Here is a 17,575-nt window from a genome sequence, read left to right on the forward strand (position 1 = left end):
ATAAAAGTCCAGAAACGGAACACTAATTAAGACGGGCCGAACTTGTGTTCATGGTCTGGTGAACACAGGTCAATGGCGGCTCGTTAACTCATGATTCACATCTCACTGTTTTGATTTATCTCACTATTCATTTGATATATTTTCCAACTTCCACTGAAACCCGGTCCCGTGTTACACGCAAGGCACATGCATGTGCAACGAGTGACTCACGCGTGCTCAACGGGTTGCACACGCGCTGCACACCCGTTGCACACCCGTGTCACATGCGTGTTACACGCGTTCTCAACGCGTGTTAGGGGAATGAACTTTTAGGCAGTAGTTTATTCCAGTAATATCACGTCGTTTCAGCTTAATGGCAAGCCCGAAGTGATGAAGGTCTTAGACGTTTGCCACTTTTATGAAACCCACGAGCACGATATGGTGTTGACAGACCTAGAAACATAATCGGGGCGAACCGGGATTCGAACCAACACTCATATGTGGCGTGCCCGTGCGCCTTAGACGACTCGACAACCCGTGCCCCGTGACAAAAGGTACAAATGCAATAAACAGATACACACAAGCCCCATTTCTGGACAAATAGTCTGAGCATGATCTATATATTCTTTGGAATTCATCCAGGTTGCAAAATAGACGTGTCTGGCATGGGTTTCCTTATCTGTTGTCAAGGCTTGGCAGCACCTGCTGTCTTCCAGCACCTCAGCCAGATATAAGAGATAATATACTTCTACATGAAGTAACAGTCAGCATGTTCCAGGATAGGATCGTCTTGTGTTTATTTGGATTGGCATGGATACAGCCATTCACTGTGTCCCTGCACACAGAACATATCAGGGTAAAAACTGACCATGTGTTACAGGTAATTGATAACAAGTTTGTTGGCGTCACCATCGACAGCAGTCAACTGAAGTACAATCTGAAGTATCACAACGTCAGGTACATATACCATATGTAGAAATATGTCTGATCGGTATGTTATCTAAATTATGTTTATTGGTTCACGGGTTTGTGCTCAAATCCTTGTAGGTAGGCGGGAAAAAAATAAATATAGAAATTCAATACATATTTTGGAGGGTCCGTAACCCAGTTTTAAAATCAATTCACCTTCGTCTCACTGATTTACTTTTTGTCTAGGTTTATCCCTGAAACCTGAATGATTATACTGCAAATTGTATTTAATTACCACGTTCACTTTTATTGAAGACTCGATTGTTTATGGGTTGTGAAAATATATCATCAATATCAGTGAGTGTGGTGTTGAGTATACATTCGCCCACTTACTCACCATGGACTTTTATGGATCAATCGTCAAAGGCGCCGCTATTTCGCTGTGCAGAGTTGTGTCACCTACGTGTGTCTGAAACATATCGTTGTGGGTTCGATTCCTAGCTTCGCCCTGATAATGTTTGGCGTGTTAACATCATACACGTACTCGTTGCTTTCACCAAAGTGACATGACATCACACTGACACACCGTGATATAACCGTAATACAAGCTGATTTTACTGTATAACTGCAAGAGGTTGAACTGATGTTGCACTTTCCTGCAGAACACATGACATATACCTTTGCAAGTGCTAAAAATGCCTATTCTTGTTAACATTAATATTAACATTTTACAACACAACATAAAAGCAGGCTATAGATCACCAACAACTGAAGGTAGATCACCACGCCAGGGTCCATGGATGTTGTATGATTATTGCTAAAAGCGGCGTAAAATCCAACTCACCCAGGGACTTCAAACTGACTTTTAGTATATACTATCAAAACCTTAGAAAGCTTGTCTGTTTTAACAGCTCTCACAAACTTGTGACTCTTGGAAAAGCTTTAGCACCTGGATATCTGAGAGTCGGAGGCACATATCAGGACCTAATGGTGTTTGACCCGACTCACAACATAGCTACTGGGAAGCAGTTTCAACTCCAAGGTGACAGCTGAATAAGATTGTTATGTCTTCCAAGAAAAGAAATAATTAAAAAGACTTCCAATCTACTTCCAAACTCTACTACAGAGGTTATAACGGCTATTCCGAGCTACTAAATACAAACGAATCCATATCTAACAACATTTGGAAATACCGGTTTGGAACGAAATATTCTCGTTAATGTGGAAGCCAAATCTTCCGAGCATTACTTTTGAAGATGCTCATATGTGAAGAAAGGAACATTTTTGTTCCCCTAAAATCGCTAATCTGGACTTTGCTTCACGGGAAACAGTACCGGGTGATACGGTTTGCCACTGTATGTAATAACCTTGTGATTGACGAATTATTCCATTCGTCACGATTCAGGATACAGACACGTGCAAGTGAGGTTTGACTCATTATCAAAATATATACAACTGGAACAATATGTTGTTTGAATGTATGCAAATCCGATTTAGAAACTCCTATTTTCAGCAAACACCTGGGATGAGTTCAACAAGTTTGTTCACAAGACCGGACTGAAACTGGTGATTGGTCTCAACCTAATGCTCCGCGATGGAAGAAAGTGGGACCCATCAAATGCTAAGAAGTTGCTCAAATATTCCTCTGACAAAGGGTATCATTTTGCAGGGATTGAACTAGGAAATGGTAGGTATGAAGCCATGTATAAGTCACATCTATCACACATAAATAATATCCAAGTACGGAATCCGATCAGAAGGGGTCCCCAACAACCTGTACGTGTATGAGAAGACTAAATGTGGTCAGACCCAACGACCAGGCCATCGGATGTTGCACATTGTATTAATGATTTGTTTGTCTGGTTCGATTATTGTGTAGAATTGTGAGTCGTTAAACAATAGGCAAACGCGATATATAAATACAGGGTTATCTGCTTCTTACTTTGACATTAAATGCAACAGGGTAGTGTCAGTGATAAGAAATGAAGGACGACATTAATATGCTCCGTATATGTATTCACTTCGCGTTAAATGAAACTGCGGCATGGTATCTCAGTGAGCTAGCACTATAAATCGGCTTCAGTCCGGACTAGTACAAGCAGCGACACAAACACACACACGTACATGCACGTCGTTATATAAGTGCAATAATCTTGGACGCGACGTTAAACCCCATTTCACCTCACTTCGTGTTAAATGGGCCATAATTGATATACTTTTGTATATAGATAGTTTTTTTCTGTCATGCTTGATGTTTTTATTATCGTCGTACGTATTTTTCATGGAGAACCGAACTGGTATTTCCGAAATTGGAAAACTACTATCAGCGATGTTCAGATTGGAAGCGACTACAAGGAGTTGAAACAAGTTCTCCACGGAACGACCTATAAGGACAGCCTCATCCTTGGACCTGACATAGCCGGTTATAAAGACACGTTTATTAATAAGTATGTACATATTACACATTGCATCCCCTAAACAAGGGAATAAGCTTCATTGTGGTTACAGACCAAGTGGGGCAGTCGGGTAGCCAAGCGGTTAAAGCGTTCGCTCATCACGCCGAAGACCCGGGTTCGATTCCCAACATGGGTACAATGTGTGAAGCCCATTTCTGGTCTCCTCCGCAGTGATATTGCCTGAATATTGCTAAAAGCGGCGTAAAACCATACACACTCACTCACTACAGACCGAGCGTTAGGTTGTATTTTTTCAGTTTTAGCCATATTTTTGCAAAGCGTGCACTGTTATTCTCACGCTATATGTCAGAACCTAAACGAATAATTGATTCAATAGCGCACAAGGGAGAACGGTCGACCAAGTTGTCTAAGGCGTTGCAAACCACTATGCAGAGTTGTGTCCCTTAGGTTTGTCAGCACCTTGCCCGTGCTTGTGGGTTTCACCAAAGCAGTAAACCTCTGCGACCTGCATCACTTCCGGTTTTCCTCTCACATCAAGCCGTCACACCGTGAACAACTCAATAGCTTAACAGCTAATATTACCTGATATGAGATAGCTACGCCATAAATCGCAAAGAACAATGAAGAACAAAGCGTGGTTTATTTCACGATAGAACCTTGTTCTATCATGACTTTATTTTTTGGAGATTCGAATATTCGGATCTCATGATTTATTCTCCCTACAGTGTTATATTGTAGGATAAACAACTCCCATTGGTCGTTTATTTCTAAAAGAGTTACTATCTGTCCAATGTGTATTTCAGCTTCCTGTCCCATGGGGGAGCCAGTGTCATAGACGTCTTGACCATTCATCAGTGAGTATACTTCCTTCCGGGTGAAGTATCAGGGACTAGGCTACAATGACGTTTTAATGGTCACCGAACAAAGTCAACACATTGCAGATAATAACACATATATGCCGAAGTGATAGGTAGAAGTGGAAATAGGATAGTAAATGCTAAAAACTGATAGTTACCTAGATTTCTATATGGATGGATTATGGATTAAATAGATGACTAACCTCTGTGTAGAACTTCTATACCAACAAGAACAGAAATGTATTAATGAAACAATAATGAGAGCTGAAAACATATAAAGGAATATTTATATAATAGCTGATTGTTGTCAATACAGTAAAACGGTTTAGCGAAAACATCATCTTTCTAGTTTGAGTTCCACTCCACATAAATTACTTTCATTTCATTTTCAATTTCAAATGAGTGGATCAAAAACTGAAAGGAACATTTGGTATAGCTGGATGTCATATCTTTTTTTATACGCGTGGTTAAAAAATTCCGTACGAATTAGCTTACATTTTTCAGGTATTACTTTAATGGACAAACCGCCAAGCTGGAAGACTTTTCGAAGTATTCTATAATGGATACTCTTGTACATGAAATACACACAGTGATGAATACGACCCGAAGCCATCATGGTCTGGTGGCGTGGTTAGGAGAGACATCGTCCGGCTATGGGTCTGGCACTCCTGGCATAGGTGATAGATATATAGCCGGAAATCTGTGAGTATTTCTACGTTTAAGTTAACTAAATCAACTTGCTTTAAAAGTTTCTGACTTCTTAAATGACCAGCAATCAAAGATTTAATACAGCATACGAATGTCAGCTGGAGCATCTCGAGTTGGTGAAGCTTACGTTGATGTAGATGCATATTGCCTATACTTGTCAAATTGTGACGATTGATTGTTTATGATCCGTTGAAACTCAATATAACGAGAATCAAATGTAAATCGTGCAGAAGTTCAAGTTTACATGGATATGATATAGCGTTAATAATATCCATGAGGACTGTGTAACACAAGTATTTTTCGCTTGGTTTTCCCTGTTACATAAACGGCGCATTAAGAAAGGTTGGTTGGTTGGTTTGATGTTTAACTCCGCACTCAGCAATATTCCAGCTATTTAACGGCGGTCTGTAAATAATCGAGTCTGGACAATCAAGTGATTGACGTCATGAACATCGATCCACGCAAATGACCTGCATCAACCAAGTCAGCGAGCCTGACCACCCGATCCCGTTAGTCGCCTTTTTTGACAAGCGTAGTCGCCTTTTATGGCAAGCATGGGTTGCTGAAGACCTATTTTTCCCCTGGATCGTCACGGGTAGCATTAAGAAAGGATCACTGTGTGTGCATGTAATATAATAGTGTTGATTGTTATATCTTTATTCCAGGTGGCTTGACAAACTAGGTGTATCAGCAAAATATGGCCTAAAAGGTGTCCTGCGCCAGTCACTCTTTGGAGGGCACTATTCACTTCTTGACAACAACAGCGACCCTAATCCTGTGCGTTACACTATAACAATGTCACCAGTACCTCCTGCCTGTTAAGTCCGGCTGCAATGGGCTTTGGGTGACCAGTCTCATTAACTTGTCTTATTATGCATCATCCTATTTAGACTATCACGCCATCAACCACTGATTTGCACGTCCAGACACGTTTTCAGCTGACAATGGCACAATGCAACACACATGAATGCCAATATTGCCTTTCGTATATGGACACACACCATTATGCCTTTTGGCAGGACTACTGTACCTACTGTGTGTAAAGGCCGACTGCAATGGGTATTGGGTGTGCAGGCTCTTTGACTTGCATCATCCTATCACAGCATCAACTGCTGGTTTACATGTAAAGACACATTTTACAGCTTAAATGACAACATTGCCTCTCTTATAGTGACGCACACCATTATGCCTTTTGACAGGACTACTGGTTGACGCTTCTTTACAAGAGACTTGTTGGCAACAAGGTATTTGATGTTCCATCTTCATCTAACAACCTCCGACTGTATGCCCACTGTACGAAGCTGAACAAGTGAGTGGTTTAGTCACACGTTATTCATAATCTTTTTAAAGAGTCTGCTAATAAAACCTTTTACTTTACGTATATACAAACCTTTACAACTTGCAAACAATGTACGGAATATGACTTGGCCAACCATGACGTCACATCAGAAATCACTAATAATCAACATTATAGCAAATATTGAATTAGAAACTAAACCACATGTGTTTGGGGAATAGAAAGAAGTACGTTCACTGTGAACATACTTGGTTAGTTGGCCTCTCGAAAAAGTGGAAAAGCAACACGTTTAATTATAATAAATATACTATTCGGTTTTGAAGAAAGAAATAATGATACTGTCAATAACATTTTCATACTCTCGTACTATCGTATCTCATACCATTCCAAAATATTCAAATTAAACTTTAGAGTTCTGGTCATCTATGTCATTTCATCTAATTGTGTGAATGTTCCACAAGCAATAAATAACACAATAACAAACAAGTATAACATTATAACCATGTCAATACCACCCAAACATTGAAATAAAAAAAGTTTAGACCTAAGCACAATACTGTTAAGTTATTATACGGAACAGTAGAAAGGTGTAAATGATTCTGCGAGCTGAATGTTCTTTACTTGTCGTAAATAGCATATGTCTTGTATATATTTGAGTTTAGAAGCTGGAAAGCCCTATTTCCATGTTATGTTTTTTTATGTGGCAATCCTGTGGCTGCCAGGTGAATCTCAGTATAGTAATTATGCGTGTGAACACAGCGATGTGACCTTACATGAAAATGCCGTCACATCAAACATTATGACGTAGTGATGTACTTACAGGTGCGTCAGTTGTATGGAATGTACACAAAACAGCGACTGGCAAATCAAATGGCTATATTTGATGGAGAGTACAGCTCATAATCATATTTCCTGACATTTGTTTTGACATCATTGGTTTATGTTTCAGCGTGTACAACTACAAGCCTGGCAGTATCACAGTGTATGCTCTTAACCTAAAAAGTAATCCCGTAATCCTAAGCATATCGGATCTGGACACCAAAGGCGTGGACACATTCTGGCTGACTCCAGAGGGAGGAGATTTGAAATCACAGTTTGTATATGATATGTTTTCTTTCAACCATTGAACTTAAATATTTTGCCTGTGGTTCAAGTGTCACAATATTTTGCCATCACTTCATCAGGGATATAATGGTTCCTTGTGAATGTTGTCAAATGCTGAGGATAGTGCTGAGACACATTTGTTTCTGAAGCAGCAGCTATAACAGAATATGGGTGAGTGTATGTTGACTTGTTGCATTCAATCTGAGCCAGACATGAGCAATTGTCCATGATCGGTTGGAACAGACACTGTGGCAAACCCAACTAACTGCAGGACCATACAAAGTAACTGAAGACGAACTTGAACATACAAACTTGTACACATATCTAATAGAGAGATGAGGCAAATATTGTTTGATGAATAATTATTCAATGTATAATATGGAGACCAAAAAAACAGTTTTGATGTTTTTTTATCAGAAAAGTACAGCTCAATGGCAAAACACTGAATCTTGTCAACAACCAAATACCACACATGATGCCAAAAGCTTTGGGAACAGGGACGATGACAGTACCTGGACACTCCTTTGGGTTCATCGTCATTCCCAACGCCAACATAGCGGCATGCCGGTCACAAAGCCACGGTTCCATTATCGGATAACTAAACCAACATTCTGTTTTCTTAAACGTTTTCATAAACAACGTTTCAAAGAAACGCCATGATGTTTGTGTTTTCTAAATGTAGGCGTGTTAGACGTCCGCTGATGTAAGTTAGTCTGATGCAACTGATCAAATCAACGAGTAACTGACATTTACGGAACAAAGGTTTTACCTAAAAGGATCTCATCTTTGAAAGTGAACAGTTATATATGTAAAGACGTTAACCCACATATTTCCCAAAGTGAAATTCTACAGAAAAGACACAGGGTGACATAATTAAACATTTGCAGTCAAATAATGCAAACACAATCATATGTTCTTGAATTAAGGACTAAGAGAGTGAATGAATGTTCTCTATCCGATGAAATAAACCTTAAATATGAAACAAAAAGTCTGTTATATTTAATTTCCCAAATTCTCCATGTTCTCACAATCACTGGACCCGTGAAGATCCGGGGTAGAATAGGTCTTCAGCAACCCATGCTTGCCGTAAAAGGCGACTATGCTTGTCGTAAAAGGCGACCAACGGGATCGGGTGGTCAGGCTCGCTGACTTGGTTGATGCATGTCATTGATCCCAATTGCGTGGATCGATGCTCATGATATTAATCACTGGATTGTCTGGTCCTGACTCGATTATTTACAGACCCCCGTCATATAGCTGGAATAGTGCTGAGTGCGGCGTAAAACAACACCCCTACCAACCTATCATTTGGGCAATTGTAAAAATCACCTCTAATGTGAAACAACAAGCTAACCAACCCTTCGGTCAGAAGGCCAACTTACTTCTGGAATATTTTCATACACTCGTTCTTATACATCGTTATATGCCACTTGTCTAACAACAATTTAGCCATATAAGATACATTTTTTTCTACATTATAACATTGACACAATGTGACATGTACACGATGTAGACGTTTACCAATTTGAGCTCGGATAGAGGGTTGAGGGATAGAGGGATATCTGGGATTGAATATATGTGTGCAATAAGCGGACCATTAGATCACCCGTGCTAACAATGATGAATAATGAAAAGGATTTTATAAGCTAGATCTTAAGGCCTATTTCTTAATTATTTGAGGGGGCATGGGTGGCCCAGTCGTCTATGGCGCCACGATTCGCTGTGCAGAGTTGCGTCCCTTGGGAACGCCAGAAACCTATGATTGTGGGTTCGAATCCCTGTTCACCCCGATTATGTTTCTAGGTTTGTCAGCACCATACCCGTGCTCGTGGGTTTCACCGAAGTGACAAACGTCTGAGACCTGAATCACTTCGGGCTTTCCTCCCACATTAAGCTGACACGTCGTGATATAACTGGAATTCAGTTAAAAGTGGCGTTAAACCCAATTCATTCACTTACTCACTTAATTACTAAATTTTAAAACCTGTATCAAAATAAAAACGAACAAACCCTCTCAGTGATCATGAAAAATCCAGTGAGTTCTTTGTACAATTCTGACTATATCATGTACACGTGTTTATTAATCATTATCCAACAGGGAAGCAACCAGATGTTCCCTTCACTCTAGCCTTGAAAGCTGTTACCTTGATCAAGTGAGTGAGTTAATATTTAAAGTCACATCGGCAATATTTCAGCCATTTCGTGACTAAAGCAATTAATACATTTAGAAAACATTAATTTAGACTATATAAAAACCTGTCAGCAAAGGACAGTTAAAGTACTAGACTTATCACAGATATCAGTTTTTAAAACTAGTATGTGACCATAAAAAGCTATCACTAAACATAACAATGCATTGTAAAAACGGGCTATAGATCGCCAGGAATTGAAGGGAGATCACCATACTAGGGACCATGGGGACTTACAGTACTTTTGCTACCTGCATGGACCCCAGCAGGATTTACACCATCCCTTCAGTCACTGGCGACTGTATGCAAGTTTAGCCATTAATTAAAACTAACAAATATACTACGATTAAAATCTTGGTAGGCCTAAATTTATTTCGAGTGATGTGGAACTTACGTATCCTCTCTGGGGGACAATAATTTTACTGTGCTCCCCTTCGAGGATACAGCCACTGACAATCTCAGTTACTTATTTAATCTACCAATTTAAAACAACATTTATTTATTTTGCAAAACAGATTAATCAAAAACGTTCAAACAAATTATATTTCTTTATAAAACCAATGATTAAAAGAGAATTAATATCATTAAAAGTTCCTTGACAGATGAAGATTTGAAATATTTATCCCTTGTGATCAAAATCAATACAGACAAGCAGGACATGCTTGACCGTGATTCTCTCATCACAAGGGATACAAAATGGATGTTCTTCACCCTTCAATAAATGTTCAAACGTATATCTGATGTGGCCAATACGACATCGTCGCATTACGACCTCTTCAAATCTGGACTGACAACCCAAGTAGGTGTAGCCGATAGTTGGTTGAATTTCATGTAATTTATTGATACCTACTTGGGTGTCCCACTTCTTTTGCATCAGATCTCGGATGTAACATCTGATAAGAGGTTTGATATCGGTGTATGGGATACGAGGTTGTGTCACAGATTTGTTGAGTGCTGCTTTTGCAGCAGCATCGGCCATTGTGTTACCAGTGATTCCAACATGGCTGGGTAACCAACAGAAAACGATGTCGCATTGACCTGTAGCAAGATCATTAAACAATTCAATAGTTTCAATTATAAGTGGATGCGTGGATATCATGTTTTTAATAGCCTGGAAGCAAGAAAGAGAATTTGAACAAATTATGAACTGTTTATGTTTAGATTGGCCTTTGTTGTATTAAGTTCTATTAATATAGCATTTGCTTTTGCTGTAAAAATAGAACAGTTAAGTAGTAGTGAGTGAGTGAGTGAGTGGGGTTTAACGCCGCTTTTAACAGTATTCCAGTTATATCGCGGCGTGTCAGCCTAATATGGGAGGAAAGCCCGAAGTGATGCAGGTCTCAGACGTTTACCACTTCGGTTAAACCCACGAGCACGGATATGGTGCTGACAAACCTAGAAACATAATCTGGCCAACCGGGTTTCGAACCCACAATCATAGGTTTCTGGCGTGCCTAAGGGACGCAACTCTGCACAGCGAATTGCGGCGCCATAGACGACGGGGCCACCCGTGCCCCCCAGTTAGGTAGTAAGCGGGATGAAATAGTCCTGGATCAAACGACAGCGTCACAATCTTTGGATCGATCTGTAAATATAGATGTGTAAGTATGTAAGCATATGTAAGCATATGTGTTACGTAATTCATGATATTGTTGTTGATAAATTAGTTGATTTGTGTCAGATTTCTTTAGTTTGGTTAATGTTAGGTTCACCTCTGGCTTCTCAAACTGCCATGGTGGAGAAGAGAAAGGCTGAGTGGGGGCAATGTTTTCAAGCTGTATTTGTGCAGCAGAAATATGAGATTGTATTCTTATTCCAAGCGGTGAAAGAAGAGATGACTTTGTTTGGTAGAGATTTTCGTATAGAGGATTCAAAACACAATCATAAGCTGGGTTGGATTTCAAAGAATGTAATTTAGATATATATTGCAAAGACAATTAAATGCGACGTTGTTCCAGGGACGGCTCATCAGCCTCCACAAACAGACTTTGTATTGGCGAAGTTCGGAAGGTCCCAAGGCAAAGCCTCAGGCCTTGAATAGGATCTAGAATTTTTAAATTACTTTTACCAGCTCCACCATAAATGATGGAGCCATAATCTAATTTGGAGCGGATAAGTGCTCTGTAAAGTTGAAGGAGGGTTTTCTGATCTCCTCCCCACTTAGAATTTGAGACAACTTTCAGTAAATCCAGGGCCTTCAGACATCTATTCTTCAAATATTTAAGGCAGAAAAGTCAACTGATGATCGAAAATTATACCCAGGAACTTGGCTTCTTTTACAACTTTAATAGGAGTGTTATCTAAAATAAGTTCCGGATCTTTGTGCGGTTATTTTTTCCACAAAAATGAATGCAGTTTGTTTCAGATTTTGAGAATTTAAATCCATTTTCCAAGGACCATTTCTGGATTTTATTTAAACATAGCTGCAGTTGTTGGGAATCGAACCCGGGTCTTCGGCGTGACGATCGAACACTTGAACCACTAGGCTACCCGACCGCCCCGAATAATGTAACAGACAAAATACTGACCTGTGGGACGCCCTGATGCTGATTATAATGATCAGACAGGGTAGTACCCACGCGGACTTGAAATTGTCTGTCTGTTAAAAAGATGGATACCAACTGAGGCAAACGACCCTGCAATCCAAAGTTATGTAAATCTTTTTAAATACCATGTTTCCATGTAGTGTCATATGCTTTTTCGAGATCGAAAAAGATAGACACTGCATGTTGTTTGTTTAGTTTGGAATTTTTAACAAATGATTCTAAACGTACTAAATGATCGATAGTACTTCTTTTCTTACGGAAACCACACTGTATATTTGTAATGAGATTATTGGTTTCTAAGTACCAAACAAGTCGATTATTTATCATGCATTACATGGTTTTGCAAATGCAGCCTGTCAATGAAATTCGTCGATAATTTGATGGATCTGTGTGATCACGTCCTGGTTTAGGTATTGGAACAACAATAGCATCACGCCAAGACGGTGGAAATCGTCCTGACGTCCAAATTTCATTAAAAATATTTAACAGTGATTGTAAACATGATTCTGGTAAGTGCTTCAGGAGTTGATAATGTATGTTATCAGCTGCAGTACCAGTATCGTGAGACTGTCCGAGGGCAGCATGTAGTTCATGAAAAGAAAAATATTATATTGTAATCTTCCCCATTATCTGAATTAAAATTAATAGTTTTCTTTTCCTGCTGCTTTTGGTATTTTTTAAATTGAGGCACATAATGGAAAGAGGAAGAATGTTTGGCCAAAGTTTCACCCAGTTTATTTGCAATATCAGATTTATCAGTTAACAACTCATTCCCATTCTTAAGATGGTGAATGCCAGATTTAGATCCCTTACCTTTTATTTTCTGGATCATATTCCATACCTTGGACATCGGCGTTCGTGAATGTATTTTTGAAATGTAAGCTTGCCAAAACATACGTGGAGGAACACCAGTAGGAGCTATTGTTTGAAGAAAAGTTGGAAAATGGTCACTTCCACAGAGGTCGTCGTGGACTGACCATTCGATTTCATTTAGCAAAGTGAGGAATAGGTGCCTGTACCAGGATGTAAATAGGTTTTAGAGTTATCATTAAAAATGCATAAAGCGTTATCAGAAATGAAATCTTCTAGTAGCTTCCCTTTCTGGTTGGAATCAGCACTTCCCCAAAGTGGAGTATGTCCATTTAAGTCGCCCATAATGATACAGGGCTTGGGGAGCTGGTCATATAGTGCTTGAAGGTCAGTTTGTTGAGGAGTGAGTGAGTGAGGTAAGATTTAACTTCACATGTTTGTTGAAGAGAGAAGATGGAGGAACAGAAAGTGAGCATAATGTTAATACAATGTTTAGAGTTAACCGGACAGCAACAGCTTGAAGGGGTGTATTTAGAGGAACAGGGCTATGTATAACACCCTGCCTCACCAATACGGAAGATCCTCCAGTGGCTCTAGGTCCTGGAGGAGAAAAATAGTCATATTAATTATATTGTCTTATCTGGAGTTGATCGGTATCTTTAAAATAAGTCTCCTGTGAACAAAATGCTGATGGTTCAAAATCTTGTATTAATAACTGTAAATCATTATTCTCTAGCCCCCTGCAATTCCACTGAATAGTTTTATTGGAGCCGTTCATGGTGGCTCAACTGGATATCGTGAGCGAGATGAAGACCCTTTCCCATGGACTGGGGCTTAGGGAACAACATCCATCGCCAAAGGTTCAAAAGGGTTATGAACCTCTACAGGGGTATTTGTAGGAGAAGGCACCTCCAAGTGCTGAAGTGCCCTGGCCCTTCTCATTTGCTTTTTTGTTTGTTTCTTTGGACAAATTGGCTTTACCCTGAACATTTTCAATGTCATGTATCTTGTCTGGTTCTGATGGCTTAGATGGGGTCAGACTCTCTGTTTGGGAAGCCGTTGTCCATTGGTCACCAAAGGTTTATGAGGTCAGCCTGTACCCAAGAGATGTATGTTTGAGTGGATGCCATTGACATTGTGGGAGCTGGTTTTGTGGAAGACACAGCAGCTGAATAGGTTTTATTGTTTGGAGTCAGGAATGGAAAAAGTAACTTTTTTGCTTCTGTGTAAGAAATATTGTTTGTACATTTAAGTTTTAGTATTTTAGTTTCGCGTTCAAAAACCAGACAGGATTTGGATGAAGACAAGTCCTTTTCATCACAGTTGGCACATTTGATGTCATTTGTGCAATCAGAACTTTCATGAGTTCCGCTACAACGGAAGCATCTTGTCTTGGCAGTGCAAACTTTAGCCCCGTGACCGAATTTCTGACACTTGTAACACCGGAGTGGATTTGGAACATAAACCTCCACTCCGATGGAAAAGTAACCAGCTTTGATTGATTTGGGGAGAGTTGAAAGTGAAAACGTGAAAAGGTAGGTGTGAGTATTTACAATATTTTCATCTTCAGTTTTTCTAGTAAAACGTTTGACTGTAGTGACACCTTGGTGTTTCAATTCAGCTGCAATGTCTTTCTCTGTCATGTCTGCGAGACAGCGAGCACGATCTTTGACAATGCCTCTGCTTGAATTCAGTGATGTGTATTCAGTGTTCAGAAACGACAACCTTTGTTTTAACAAACTGCTGGAGACCCAGCAGATTAACAGATTGCTGCCTCCGATCACATTCCACAAGGACTGAGCCAGATCGTAAACGTGTGACGTTCTTTACTTCCCCACAAATACTTTGTATTTCCTTTGAGATTGCAAAAGGGTTCCGTTTTAGGGGATTGCCATCAGCGGATGAGATGACAATGAACCTTGGCAATGAGTCAGTACCTGTGAAGAGACATCTTCATCAGATGAAAGAGAATCTATATGCCTGCATTTGTTTGTTTAAGATGAACCAGCATGATGATTGAAAGCCATGTTGTAAGAAAATATTTCAGAACCCCTGCTCCCCACCCGTCATCGAGTGTCAACAAGGACAGTCAGTGCCACAGTGGAAACCAGTCTGGAACACCAGAGTTACAGGGGTGTTATACTCCAGAAATAAAGAGATGAAAAGAGATGAAAAGCTGTTGTTAATAAAAGGACAAATGTCAGGCTTCTTTCTATTAAAACACAGAATTCAACGGTCCGTATCACCAGATTGGCCCATGAGCCACTGGCATAGGGCTCTAGGCAAAATATAAATTGGCATTAATAACATCATCATATTTCATGATAAACAATTTATTTCCTTTGATATTTGTAAATACAAGTTTTCCATGCACAGGGCATGCGGTGAGCATCCGATTGATAGAATCGGGCAAATTCTACCACCCGTCTAGGTGAAATAAGGGTCAAAGTGGTGTGTTGGGCAAAAGAAACACCTGTTCCTGGCTCCAGTTCCAACCACCAGAATCTCGTCCTCCACCGACACAGGGGTGAAAACCCAGGACAAACGGGTTGTCCAATTTGGTCGCCTTTTACGACAAGCAATGGGGTGCTGTTTACATATTCTACCCCGGTTCCACACGGGGGAAGAACTATTAGCATTACCCAGCACTCACCACGGGTAGGTTGCTCTTCACGAGTGCCTACCTTGATCAAACAACTTTTGAGCATGTCGTATGACCCGAGATACATGCCTTGGACGTCAACGCAATTTGTTTTGAGATGCAAGGTACATCTTGGTCTCTGCTGGAACTGCATCTCTAAGTACCAGCTTCCATCCCATCCCTGGCCTCCGTGTTACAACCTGAGGATCGTGAGCACATCTCCTTGTGGTCGGTCACAGCTTTAGGCATCTACCTTCAGGCTTCGTCTCCACTGATCCCAGAAGAGTGAACGAGTTGGGTTTAACGCTGCTTTTAACAGTAATGCAGTTATATCGTCGGGAGGAAAGCCTGAGGTGATGCAGGTCTCAGACGTTCACCCCTTCGATGAAACCCACGAATACGGGTATAGTGCTGACAAACCTAGAGACAAAATCGAGGTGAACCGGGATTCGAACCTACAATCATAGGGTTCTGGCGTTCCCAAGGGACGCAACTCTGCACAGCGAATCGCAGCACCTTAGACGACTGGACCACCCGTGCCCCAGATCTCAGGAGAGGCTCTTTATCCATGTTCCCTCAGTGGCCAACTCAGAGGTTTCCCGTACAACGGTCTGCTTTTGGTTGCATTTGACAATACTCTGTGTCTGTACGACTTACCTCCTTCCTCAGACGTCTTACCCACACGAGACGAGAGCTGTCGCATCAACAATTGCACCGCACGGTAACTGCACCCTCAACGCCATCATGTTGGGATGTTTTGGAAGTCGAATACTTACCTCATATCTCCCTGTTACTGACGTACTTGGCCTCCATCAATTTGATCTGCTTGTCCTGGCACAGCAACTAACACAGGCTCACCAACGCAGATAACTGATACACGTTCCTGCTACAACAGACTCGTACTTCGTATCGAAAGGATTGAGACCCACACCTTTGTTTATTATGGTTTGTAAGTTCGGGTTCCCAGATCGAGTGTCTGTAAAGACGTTGGTCTTTATCAATGAAGTGGCCACACTCTTGTTTATTATGGTTTGTATGTTCAGATTCCCCGATCGAGTGTCTGGAAAGACATTGGTCTTTATAAATGAAGTTGCCACACCCTTGTTTATTATGGTTTGTATGTTCGGGGTCCCAGATCGAGTGTCTATAAATGGAGTTGTCGCAAGTTGCGGCGGTTTCGGTGGTGTCCGAAACACTTACCTGCACACCTCTGTCTTATGCATGTGATGTCTCAGTAATTAAAGATCCTCTTTTGGATTTTTTTTTATCCCTTCGCATACTTCAATCCCACAGTGGGATTCATATCTTCAAAGAGATGCCAAGCTGATCAGCCTTATGTCTTAGAGCCTGTGTGGTTGTTAGTCTCGCATACTTCAATCCCACAGTGGGAATCATATCTTCAAAGAGATGCCAAGCTGATCAGCCTTATGTCTTAGAGCCAGTGGGTGTTAGTCTTGTAGAACTAATTGAATGGAGACCCCTACCGAATTGGTCATGGTTGAATAGGTTCCTTACTTCAAACCTTACCACCTTAACACATGTGGTACCCGAGTTATGACTTTGTATCCTAGTAACATAAAGGGGTTGTCTCATATTTCAATGCAAGAAAGAGAATGATATGGCACAGGATGTCAGGTGATCAAATTGCTTACGTCACGATGCACAGGATTGTAATGTGTGACGCATTTGTTTGGGTAGTGACAATGGTGATGCGAGGTGTGTGTGGGTGAAATGGTTTTAAGAGCTGGAAAACTTTTAGGACGTGTCCACCCAAGGACCAAAAGAAGAAGGAAGAAATGCATTGTGTGAGATAGGATAAGTATATAAATGTACAAATTAATGTAAAATTTTCAATTATGTTTCACATTTGTAAAATTTAGGTAAAATGAAAAGGTCAATAGTTTGACAGGTCAACATTTGGGGTGGGGAGGGTTCGTGACGTGACAGATTCTGAAAGTATGGCTGGCAACACGAGGGCAATTCGAGTCCCTTTATAACTTAATTTATGTCTTACCTACTTGCAAACTGCAGACAGATATCTATCTAAACTGACCAGATTCCTGCCAGCTTCCAACACTTTTCCGGTTTCAAGAACGGAGCACATGCACATGCCTCTTT

The 17,575-nt window shown here is 40.5% G+C and overlaps 1 protein-coding gene across 1 annotated transcript; it reads left to right on the forward strand.

Moving 5' to 3' along the window:
* The first annotated feature begins 720 nt into the window (after nucleotides 1-720).
* LOC124125350 (heparanase-like) lies at nucleotides 721-7,923 on the forward strand. The gene is made up of 10 exons (XM_046488653.2): nucleotides 721-936; nucleotides 1,800-1,930; nucleotides 2,402-2,575; nucleotides 3,176-3,335; nucleotides 4,109-4,159; nucleotides 4,667-4,864; nucleotides 5,536-5,647; nucleotides 6,070-6,179; nucleotides 7,117-7,260; nucleotides 7,689-7,923. The coding sequence occupies exons 1-10, from the start codon at nucleotides 749-751 to the stop codon at nucleotides 7,867-7,869; spliced, it is 1,449 nt and encodes a 482-aa protein (XP_046344609.1). The 5' UTR covers nucleotides 721-748; the 3' UTR covers nucleotides 7,870-7,923.
* The last annotated feature ends 9,652 nt before the right edge of the window (nucleotides 7,924-17,575 follow it).

This window comes from Haliotis rufescens, unplaced genomic scaffold (assembly GCF_023055435.1).
Source record: "Haliotis rufescens isolate VD_foot unplaced genomic scaffold, xgHalRufe1.0.p SCAF_13, whole genome shotgun sequence".
Classification (NCBI taxonomy): Eukaryota; Metazoa; Mollusca; class Gastropoda; order Lepetellida; family Haliotidae; genus Haliotis; species Haliotis rufescens.

Bases quoted from the DNA above. Each gene is read 5' to 3' on its own strand.
- LOC124125350 (XM_046488653.2), top strand. From the start codon at position 749: ATGTTCCAGGATAGGATCGTCTTGTGTTTATTTGGATTGGCATGGATA. The intron at 1,931-2,401 runs GTGACAGCTGAA...TCCTATTTTCAG, and splicing joins GAAGCAGTTTCAACTCCAAG to CAAACACCTGGGATGAGTTC. The intron at 5,648-6,069 runs GTGCGTTACACT...GCCTTTTGACAG, and splicing joins ACAACAGCGACCCTAATCCT to GACTACTGGTTGACGCTTCT.